Source organism: Vigna unguiculata, chromosome 1 (genome assembly GCF_037176805.1).
Source record: "Vigna unguiculata cultivar grain cowpea cultivar isolate G323 ecotype 2 chromosome 1, ASM3717680v1, whole genome shotgun sequence".
Lineage (NCBI taxonomy): Eukaryota > Viridiplantae > Streptophyta > Magnoliopsida > Fabales > Fabaceae > Vigna > Vigna unguiculata.
In genome coordinates this window covers 43,576,673-43,588,430 of record NC_140792.1, presented here as the reverse complement: position 1 = coordinate 43,588,430, position 11,758 = coordinate 43,576,673, and the positions used below count along the sequence as shown (strand labels likewise).

The window sequence follows — 11,758 nt, the reverse complement described above, 5'->3', positions numbered from 1 at the left end:
TATTTGGCAGAGTCGATCGCGACCGAAATTTGGTTATATTTAGGCGAGTCGGTCCTGACCTAAATTTGGCCAAATTCAGTCGAGTTGGTCATGACCAAAATTTGGTCGAGTCAGCACTCGCCAAAATTTAGCCGTTTTAAAAAATTTAATTTGAATTTATTTTATGAAAAATGGATTTTGGATTTTGAACTTGATCCAAATATTTAGATCTGGATTTAAACTTGATCTAAATATTTGGATCTAGATTTTTAAAAAATTCAATCAACTTTTTTTGAAAAAATAGATTTAGATCGAAAATCTAATCCAATTATTTGAATCCAAAATGAATGTAGATTGGATCATGATCACCCCTAGTTGCTACAATAAATTAACAATGATGTGTTTTGTTTGTGAATTAGGTCCCTTGAGTGCAAGATATGGTTTTTCTAACTTAGTTAAGTCTTAAAATCTTGTTTTAGAAGCTTTGGAAAAAATATATAAAGAATTAATCTATTTACTCATTTCTGGTGTTCTTCCAGAAGTAAAACTACTTACAACAAGCAATGACAGATTGAAGTGAATGGACGCACCAATCTAAAAGGAAGCATTGTTTAGAATGCGTCTAAAAGCTAATATAATATATGCATAGATCTCAACAAGCGCTGAGAATCGAGTACTGTAAGCTATAACAACATCTAGAAACAAAAGTTTTGCATTTGTACCGTGTCTTGGAACATTTTTGTATATAGTTTCAAAATTCTAAAACCTTTTACAATGCCTCAAAGCAATATGGCTGACAAACACAGTCCATGGCATGGATCAGTTTCCTGCGAGGTCCCACTGCATTGGCACCCATATCCTTGAGTTTTTTCATAGTTAGATTTACCAGCTGATACTTACTGAGACCTTTACCCTGAAAAATTCTCACAAACTGCCCCAGTCCAAGTGATATCAACCACTTGCTCAGTCCACCAGCTCTTTCAAGCTTCCTCACCAAATTTGATGCTCTCAAGTTTTTATTCAAAGTTTCCAGGTTGGAGGGCCTTCTTGGTGCAAGTAGTGTTCTGGGCTGCTTAATAACTTTTGACGTATTAGAAATTCCAAGTACTTTATGTGACTTCAAACCACTCATTTGACGTGGATTTTCTGATTCTGTTCTCTGATCTGAAGATGATGGATTGACCACAGTTGGTCTAGGTAAGATAGGAGGTGCTCTATTCTCGGTACGAGTCTCTTTTTGAGCAGCCAATAAAAAGGTTTTTTCATGTTCATTATCTGAAGGATGTAGAGTAGATGTCTCCATGGGAAGCTGCACATGGTTACTTGCCAATTCAGGAGGCATAAGTTGCGTATGATTTGGTCCTTGGTTTGCTATTAACGATCTCTCACTGAGAGGCACAGCAGGCACCAGAATGGTTACTCTCTGCTTTTTCACTATAACCCAATCACTATCCTCATGCTCTTTGTCACGATCTCGAGAATCAACAGGGTCATGCGAAGAAGTACCACTTTTTTTACTTGGGACTTTTCCTGTGCGCTTCTGCTTTGTTTTCATCATCTGCCAAGAACCTGCACACCATTAGTAGGTTGTATAGCATTAAACCACTAACAAAACTCTAGGTTCATTTGGTCAGAAGTCATCATATAAATGAAAATAAATACTTAAAGAATAAGAACAATTAGTGTATACATGTAAATGATGTTTATAATGATATTCAATGTGAACTGTCATGTGCATAAAATTTGTTAACTTCTAAAATGTACCTTAAAAATCATATTGTCATATCAACTATCACTTCAGATTAAGTGACAATGCTAGGCTTTTTTAACACCGGTAATGCCAAACACAAATTAAACTCAGGTAGTAATCTCCAGTACATAATACAAATAACTCCGTACATAATAGATACTCTAATAGTACCTACTTTGGTATTCAATTATGCGTGTAAGAAACCTGATCCGGATTCAAATGAGCACACAGATGAAATTGCAAAGTTAACTGTATCCTCTTTGAAATTCAAATTCAGCCGGAGAATAACAATCAAGTCCATAAGGTGCAGATGCAAATGAAATGCAGCAATATTTTTCAGAGAAATATCAGAAAAATTCTCTCAGCAATAAGTTACAGATTGGTTGAGTCTTTCTATCAACCTAGAAACAAAATTTATGATACCTTTGTCCTCAAAAACCTGTAGCACAAGCTAAATCATATTTATTATCAACTAATTAACAACAAGGGATGCTTGATTTTCTTGCACGCAATCATGATAGTTGGTGTGTATTGTCTCGTAATATGCATGAATTACTGAAACTTCAGTTGGTTCATTTGTTGTCTGTTACAATGCACGACACGTCAGGATCACGAAGTATGTATCACACGACTTGCAAAGCCACATTCTATTCCAGTGAAATACATAAACCCGCGACTTGGAAATCCATGGATAGAAAAGAATGAAAAATTGCACATAAACATTCAAACATTGGGTGAAATTTAGATAGACGAAAAGAAGAAAGGGTAAAGACCTGGAACAAAGTCTTTGAACGAAAACAGAACTAAGCTCTTCCTTCTTCTCTTTCCTCCTCGGCTTCAAAACTTTCGTGCCCTAATATTCGCTTTAGAACTCAGCAATTTGGGAATCGCACCTGTGGAGAAGGAAATTAGGGTTTATGATCGAATTAGCTTTGCCTCAACAAATCTTTTGGCCGATGACGTGAGGAGAGATTAATTTTGTCATTGTAGTATATAAAGTTGTCAACGAAAAAATATGAAGATAAAGAAAAACTCTCAGGGTGTGTTTGATTTGTGGTAGACCCAATATATGGATCTGGGAGATGTAGTTGAGAAAGTGAGGTCGACTGTTTGATGGACGAAGAGGTGTAAGTAAAAAGATTTAAAGATAAATTTTTTGAATAATTTAATAGATATAAAATAATATTTTAGTATAAAAATAGTTAGATTATAAATTATTTTATAGTTAAAATTATATTTAATTATTTGGATAGTTACTTTTTTAAATATTTTAATTTTTTTAAAATTAAAATTTTGTTAAAAGTTGAGATCAAATTAACAAATTTTATTAGGAATATCGATTAATTAAATTTTAAAATTAATATAAAATAAATTATTTTTATCTATAATGATATATAATGAGATTATTTTTTGTGTTCATATTTTAAAATACCAATTTTATTATTTAAAAAATAATTATTTATAAAATGTTTGAAAATTGATCGAAAATTGACAGTTACTTTTACAAACTTTTTTATAAAATTGTCTATCTCTGGTCTCCTCTTTTTATCTATTTATCAACAGTTATTATCTCATTTTTAATAAAAATTATATTTATTAAAAATAAAGTAAAATATATCAGGATGAGAGAATAACTGTTGATAAATAGAGAAAAATATAATAATAGAGACAGACAATTTTATAAAAAAAATTGTAAAAGTAACAGTTAATTTTTAAAAATTTTATAAATAATTATATTTTAAAGGATAAAATTTGTGTTTTGATATAAAAGAGGGAATCTTCTTTATATATTGTTATAAATAACTTAATAACATTACATTATCATCATCTACTAATATAATATCACATATATTTAAAAAATGCATATACAATGTGTATCCTAGTTATTATTATTATTATTATTATTATTATTATTATTTTTTATTATTAGTTTTAATATTATATTATTATTTTGTTATTATTATTATTATTAATATAGTTAATATTAATTTATTATTATTAGTTATTATTATTAAAAAATAAAAACATATTTGGAATTTAGAAAATCTAAAAGGTATTTAATTAAATATATATTGTTGAGGTGTATTTTCCTCTCATCTTTTTATGTTTATCCATTTTTATCCAATGATAATATTTTATTTGCTCTCAAATCCATATGTATCAATGAGTTCTAATTTCCTGAAGAAAATAAATTTCATTCATCTTCATCCATCATCTTAAACACTAAATCTTTAGTGATTTCATAAAATATATTTATTTAAGCTGATTAAAATTTATAATAAATAAAAAAAAATATACATATAAAAAGTAAGCAAATTATATTTTAGATTTTTGTAAATAATTTATACAGTGAAGTGCTTTTATTTTAACAATTAATAATATTGAATTCAAGTTACCGTTACATAGATTAAAAGTAATAGATAAAAAATATAAAAATGAAAATAATACTTTGATAAAGTTTTATTTGAGAAATTTTGATAAAAAAATCATTTTTGATAAAATAATCTTAAAATTTATTATTTTAATTTTTTAACTTTCACAAAAAAAAATTACTCTATTTATAACTTTATCAACTTTATCACCAAAATATTTGTCAAAAAATCATTTTCTATATAAAAAATTAAATTAAATCGCTCAATTCATATTAAAGTATATATATGTGGAATTTGATTTCTATTATTTATCATAATTTGTTAAATTGTTTAATTGACAATAAAAATATGAGATTATATATCTTATAGGCGTGTTGGGAAAATGAAAATAAAATAATATTGTATATATTGAAAGAATGTTTAAAATGGTCATCATTTTTACCGAATGTTTAAAATGATTTTCATTTTCGCAATTCGTGTTTTATTTTGTCCTTCTCTGTAATGTCGTTTAAATCATTGAGAGAGTATTGTAACGCCATTTAAATCATTAACAGAGTATTGTATATGTGGCACGGTTTGTATTAGGGTGTGTTACGTGTACTGTACATATGGCTGGCAGCAATGGATAACAGTCAGAAGCCATTTCCTACAGCTGCAATGTTGAGCATTCAGATTCATTGTGTACTTATATTTTCATCAATGTCAATGTTGAGGACTTCATATCAACCTGCTTTAGGAGATTTACCTACGAAGAAATATATCAATCCATCATCTTTCCAGTTAATGGTGAAGTCTTATGAGAAAGAAAAATGAACGTTAATTAGTCATATGTACAGTATGCGTAACACACCCTAATGCAAACCGTGTCACTTGTACAATGCTCCGTTAATGATTTAAACATCGTTACAGAAAAAGGACCAAATAAAACACGAATTGCGAAAATGATGATCATTTTAAACATTGGGTCAAAATGATGACCATTTTAAACATTATGTCAAAATGAGGACCATCTACAACAAATAGTACAAAAATGAGAACCAAAAAAGTATTTAAACCTTTCGTTTAAAAGTATTAAGTTAATTATTCAACTTTATTTTAGTATTAATTTGATCTTATTTTGTAAAAATTATAGAATTCGATTATTTTTGTTAAATTTATTAAAATGAATAAAAAAATTTCATTAAAATTTATATTAAAATTATATTAATTACATCAACTTTTAAAAAATTAGACAAATTAAAAATAAATAAATAAATAAAATCAATTTGATATTTAAAAAAAGAAATTAAACTAGTACAAAATTTATAATTAAAATGATTACAATATTAATATATTAATATATTCTACTAAAATATACATACTTTAAGTCTTAGTTTTCATACATATGAATTTAATAACATTAAATACATCTTACTCCCCAGAATAAAAAACTAACACGGAATTAGTGCATTCAATAAGCATCATTAAAAGCATTCAATACACACGTTGAAAAGAGAAGTTATTATTATATAATCCCAACCACTATACTTCGTTTAATGATGCTGCTAGTAGTCTACTTCCTTTTAATAATGAGAACATTAATTATTATTTTAAGGCGAGGGTTAATTGGTTCAAAGGCACGGTTAAAGAGTAATAAATATGTATTGATTTTATTATTTTTATTTTAAAAATTGAAATAATTAATTTTATTAATTAAAATAGTATAAATATATATAATTGATTATAAAGATAAATGTATTTTTTAAAATTTTTAAATAATAAAAATAAGAATTTTGAAAATTCAATTATTATTTCTGTAAATTTTTTAAATGTTGAATACTATTTTTTGTTAATTTTTATGATAATTTAAACTTTTTTATATTTAATTATATTTTAATTTTTAATAATATTAAAATATAATTATTTTTTAACTTTTATCGGTAAATATTAAATTAAAATATTATAATAATTGTAGAATATTTATAAATATTTTTATCTTTTAAATAAAATAAAATGGTTATATTTTATTTAATATTACAATTAATTATGAATTGTTATAGACTTTAATGCATATTAAATTTTCTTAAATATTTGTTTTAAAGTATTTATTAATAATAATTAATGTGCTTTAAATTTTATTAAAATATATAATTAAATTTAATATTGAATAAATATTGAGCTAATCATCGTAAATATTATTTTATTTTATTTAAAAGATAAATATTTTTATAAATAAATACATTTGTAATTAATAATTTATTTGAAACATAATTAAATAATAAAATAATTATATTTTTATATTATTAAAAATTAAAATAAAATTAAAACATAAAAAAGAAAAATAATTTGAAAAAATAACAAAAAATATTATGAAAAAAATAAAAACAATTCACATAAAAATGCAATATTTTAATCACATAAATTTTTAAAAAAATTATAAATTTCAAAGAGATTTTTATCTTTTTTTTTTGTTATAAACTAAACTTTGTTATTCCTTTAAGTTAATTTTATTTTCTTACACTTGATTATATTTTAATTTTAGCAACATTAAAATATAATTATTTTATTATTTAATTATTTTTTAACCTTTTATAGATAGACATTAAATAAATTATTAATTTGAGTTTTATTTATTTATGGACAATTTTATTCTTTAAATAAAATAAATTTATGATAGTTAGATGGAAATTTATTTAATATTATAATTATCTGTATACTTTTATAGAATTTGAAGTATATTAATTATTTATAACCAATACTTCAAGACACGGGTTAACACTTAAATTATTGAGATTTTACAGTAATATATTTTTTTTAAATAAAGTATAAATTTATTAGCAATTTAATTAAAAAATTAAAGAGGTTATTTTAGAAATCTAATTTTAACTTTTTCAGTTTTGTTGTGCTGCCATAACTTTGAAGATCTTTTTCAATAAAAGAGGTAATTAGTATTTTATTGAATCTTTGACAGAAAAAATAAATTTAATATAATATTTATATAATTTAATATTTTAAAAATGATTTAATATTAATATTTTTTGATAAGTTTCATATCTCAAATTTATTGTTTTCTTTTGACCAGCCTAATTGAGATGTTATAAGTTACAACCGGTGTTTATGACTAATAAATGATCGAAAATTACCGTAAAATATCTAAAGGAAAATATTTATTGGTGAATATTAAAAAAAACACTTGGAGACCACGTAAGAGATATTTGATGGTTGTTTCGGTGGTCCAGGAAAAGAAATAAAAAACAAAAATTCCGAAATATGCGCGGGTCTCGGTGGCTTCAAACTCACGTTGCTTTGTTCTGGATGAAGCCTGAGACGGCACAAGATCCCTCCGATGTTTGATTCTCGTACTCACAGCATAAATTTTTTCGTCTTGCTCCGGAGAAACTCCTGGTAACCAAAATCCACCACCGCTTATCTCGCCACCAGTTACATTCTTCCCCGGTTACTCACCCACCACCGATAGCTATATATCATAATTCTATTTTTTATCTTTTATCTTTTATCTCTCAATTTCCTCACACATAGTCGAATCAGCTCGCTCTGGTACGTTGTAGAATTAACCAGACGTATTTTCCAGAATCACTGTTCTTGATTAATTAATTGATTAATTGTTATGTGAAGTTTCTTTATTCGATTAGGATCTGGAAGTGGAAAAAGGGGGAGATGAAATTCGGGTGTGCATTCAGAGAGTACCTGCAGGAAGAGCGGGAGTGGTTCTTGGGCGAGAAATGTGCTCACGTTGAATACAGCAGGTTGAAAAAAGTGTTGAAGACTTGCAAGAAAGACACCTCTTCAGATAAGGACCTGCTGTGTCAGTGTCAGTCTTGCCCATGTAAGTGTTTCTTTTGGTTTTGAGTTTTTACTTCGTGTTTGGGGCCACCCCGAGTTGCAAGTTCTCGTTTTTGTGTGTGTTGTATATATGGTCATGTGAAACACACTTGTCTGGCGTCATGCTAGGTTACGAGGTAGGGCACATGCTCATGTCGTTAGCAGGGACCAAATCGAGGGTTGATGTCCTGTTGAGACTGTGGAATATTTAATACAATAGATCTTTAGGTTAAGGAATAAAAAATGAGAGTGATTGTATTTCATGTTTTTCCTGTTTTCTCAAGATCCAAGAACAAGTGATAGATATTACTGGCTTTAACTTTTTATAATGAGAATAGCTTCTAAAAAATAGGGATGGCCTGTGGGAGGATGTTAATGCTGTCCATGGTTGTTTATAAGGTTGAAAGTTACTTTCATTAAGATGGTCGAAGAAATGTTAGCAACACTCTCTGTTTTTTCTAGTACACTATTTACCATTGGCTAAAATTAGTTGGAAATCACCAATTTGTATGGATTTGAAATCCCTAATTAATAAACCCCATTTTTCATTTTGTAGTTTTTAGTAAGGGCATTATATAATAGGAGAAAATGTGCTTGAAGAGTATGTTAGAGAATGTGTTGTTGACCCTCCTCTAATGTTTATTGTGTTCTTCTAATTTTTTGAGTGAAATTGTTTACTTATATATTTTTCAACTAGATTTATAACTTGATATAGTCAAAGTACTCATTGAATATGTTGATGTCTCTTTCAATTTAACTGAAGTGTATTACTTTCTGTAGTCTAATTATGAACATTTTTGTTTTCCACTTGTAGTATGTGACCAACAGTTCTTCTCTGAGTTGATGAAGGAAGCATCTGATGTGGTGGGGTACTTTAGTTCAAGAGTTCAGCATCTCCTTCATCTTCACATTTCTTCAGGACTACACAGATATGTATTGCGTTTGCGGCAGTGCTTTAGAAGTGATAGGCAAACCCTTACTCAAGAAGGGAGGATTCTAATTGAGTACATTGCCATGAATGCTATTGCAATGAGGAAAATACTTAAGAAATATGATAAAGTATGCAACATCTGAGATGATTGCCTAATGTTAACTCTTTTCATTTATACTTCTCTGTTTTAGTTTTTGGGTTCACTCTATCCTTTTCTATTTGGCGTCAGGTACACTGCTCTGTTAATGGGGAGAACTTCAAATCTAGGATGCATGCTGAACACATTGAACTTTTGCACTCTCCTTGGATAATTGAATTGGGTGCTTTTTATCTGAATTCTACTGGACTTGATAGTTGTGAGCTTGATGGAGTCTATGGTCACTTTTCTTGTGATCTAAACTTAAATAGAGATGTAATGACATTGGTTCTTCCTGATTCTATTAAGCTCGAGTATACTCTAACTTGTGCAATTTGTCTGGTAAGTTCCTAATTGTATGCTACACTAGAAAATAAGGGAAAAGATCTCTCTCTCTCTCTCTCTCTCTCACACACACACACACATCATTATTTCTTATAAATGTTTGGATTGTGATATGATAGGATCTTGTTTTCAACCCTTATGCTTTGAGTTGTGGTCATATCTTCTGTAAGTCATGTGCTTGCTCAGCTGCCTCTGTGATGATTTTTCAAGGCCTTAAAGCTGCCAGTCCAGAGTCGAAGTGTCCTATATGCAGAGAGGTGTGTATTTTTTACTCGGCATTGATATATCGGATTAAAAAAATAAAACTCATGTTGGTAAACAATTAAAGCCAGCATAGAAGTCAATGATGCAATTATGCAACTCCATAGGTGTCAGTTTGGTGAAGGTTCTTTATGGACCTTGCTTTCCTTTTCCAAATAACTGTATAAATAGGTTTTTCAAACTCATAAATATCTTCATTTTAAGAGTACGTAACTATAAGATAAGTAGATGCGCAGTAGCCTATCTTGGATAACATTGATCAGCAGATTCTATTCTTTGTCTTCTCAAAACATAGAATATTTTCACTTTTCCCTATGGCTTCCTTATGACAAAAGTGTAGTGATTATGTCATTTATCCTATTCCTTGGGGCTCTAAAGCATATTCTGATTTGCTTTATATTTTAAAATTTTGAATTATGAAAACATACTTTTGTAAAGGACAAATGCTCTTCTTAATACAGGTTGGCGGTTATTCTAAGGCTGTGCGTATGGTAGAACTTGATCTACTTGTGAAAAGAAGGTATTACATGGTAACATTATCTTTCTTCTTATGTGCATAGAGGCATCGCATTCATATTCAAGATTTTTTTTGCAGGTGCAGAGATTACTGGAGAGAGAGGCTAGCTAGTGAACGAGTTGAGACATTGAAGCAATCCAAGGAATACTGGAATTTACAGTCCACATATGCAATTGGATTGCGCTAGGCTTTTATACTTGAGCAATGGAAACATCTGAGTAGAATACTGTTAACAGATACAGAAATCCCTGGAAGAATTACAAGACTTTGAGTTTGCGTTTGGCCTTGACTGAACTGTTAGGTGAGGTAGGATTTATATAGTTAATTCCTAATACCTTAGCCATTAGAATGAAGAGGGAAATAGTAAATAAAGACAAAGTGGCATCCTCAGCTGTCACTTTTCAAAAATTTAAGGCAAAGCCTGTAACAGTCTAATTGACAGTCAATTTTTTGTTTTCATATCAAAGGAAGTTATCAAGTACATGTTATTCTGATTATATTTAAACTTGAAATTTGATATAAACATTTCTTAGAGTAATGAAGAGAGGTTATCAGCGTTTTGATTATTAGTTTGTTTAGGGTTAAAATTGAATCTTAGAACTTTAATTATAGCATTTAAAATTCCTTTATAATTGAATTTAGGATTCAAAGACCAAATTTTAGGTAACTATAATACCAATAAAATTAGTCACTCGGTTTCTAATCTCTTTCTTGCCTAACTTGTATTACTTGATTGCTCTCCATCTTTCCACCTGTTTTCACACAATATGTGTTTGCGTTGTTTCCACACTAGCAAATGAAACTAAAGCTTTAAATTACGTAGAAAAACAAGTCCTCAACCAACGGTAAGAAATATTATCTCTGAAAAGAAAAATCTCTCTTAAAGAATAAGAAAGGAGACGCATTTTCTAGCGGAAGAATAGAAATAAAAAATAAATAAGTAGAGTAACAGTACACCACACCATAACTTGATCAATTTGACATGAATTCAATCTAAATTTGTATCTGTTAAACATTCTGATCTAATTTTTTTTAAGCTATACATTTTGTCTTCTATCTTCATTCTTCTAGTTTCAGGTATTGGTACATTGTTTTCTTCCCGCATAAACACCCTTGACATTCTTCTCTCTCTTCTCTTTGAAATTAGGCATATACATCAAACCCTATATAAACGTTTATGGGATGCTTGTTGTTAAATGATAAAGTTAACCAAATAAAAATACTTAGTATGTGACAATAGTATGTGACAATTGAGGTTTATTAACTCTTAAGAATTGAATTTTATTAACTCCTACGGATTGAAAAATATGGTTTCATGTGATTTTCTTATTTAACTGATTTTCTGATTTATTATTTTAATGTTTAATGAGTTTCGTATGAATTGAAAATTACTATCATATGACTTCTATCATTTTAATAGCATTTTTATTTATTATTTTACTATTTCATGAGTTTCGTATACATCGAAAACTACTAATGTATGAGTTTTATTATTTTAATAGTATGGAACACAATTTTGGTTTGTTAAGATTAATTACATGTATAATTTATGTATACTCACTCCATAAATTGTTTTTATAACCTCTTTAATAATTTCTTTTTATAGTAGAAACATTAAAAAGTTACCTGGTTTTGTTTCAAGAAT

General features: G+C 28.2%; 2 protein-coding genes across 6 annotated transcripts; one reads left to right on the top strand and one right to left on the bottom strand.

Annotated features, from left to right (window-relative positions):
* Positions 1–574: 574 nt before the first annotated feature.
* Positions 575–2,842, bottom strand: LOC114164283 (Sterile alpha motif (SAM) domain-containing protein). 2 transcript variants are annotated; one of them, XM_028048927.2, is made up of 2 exons: positions 2,503–2,842; positions 575–1,548 (listed from the first exon to the last, which is right to left on the bottom strand). In XM_028048927.2, exon 2 carries the CDS (start codon positions 1,535–1,537, stop codon positions 749–751), a length of 789 nt encoding a protein of 262 aa, XP_027904728.1. In that variant the 5' UTR covers positions 1,538–1,548; positions 2,503–2,842; the 3' UTR covers positions 575–748. The 2 variants fall into 2 exon arrangements, with proteins under 2 accessions (XP_027904728.1, XP_027904807.1); XM_028049006.2 differs by having other exon boundaries at positions 575–1,537.
* Positions 2,843–7,327: 4,485 nt separating this feature from the next.
* LOC114176874 (SPX (SYG1/Pho81/XPR1) domain-containing protein / zinc finger (C3HC4-type RING finger) protein-like protein) lies at positions 7,328–10,636 on the top strand. Of its 4 annotated transcripts, none has more exons than XM_028062095.2 (7): positions 7,328–7,485; positions 7,734–7,927; positions 8,738–8,982; positions 9,084–9,332; positions 9,455–9,592; positions 10,058–10,116; positions 10,192–10,636. In XM_028062095.2, the coding sequence occupies exons 1-7, from the start codon at positions 7,427–7,429 to the stop codon at positions 10,298–10,300; spliced, it is 1,053 nt and encodes a 350-aa protein (XP_027917896.1). In that variant the 5' UTR covers positions 7,328–7,426; the 3' UTR covers positions 10,301–10,636. The 4 variants fall into 4 exon arrangements, with proteins under 4 accessions (XP_027917896.1, XP_027918048.1, XP_027917968.1 ...); XM_028062247.2 differs by having other exon boundaries at positions 7,345–7,638; XM_028062167.2 differs by having other exon boundaries at positions 7,345–7,638; positions 7,717–7,927.
* The last annotated feature ends 1,122 nt before the right edge of the window (positions 10,637–11,758 follow it).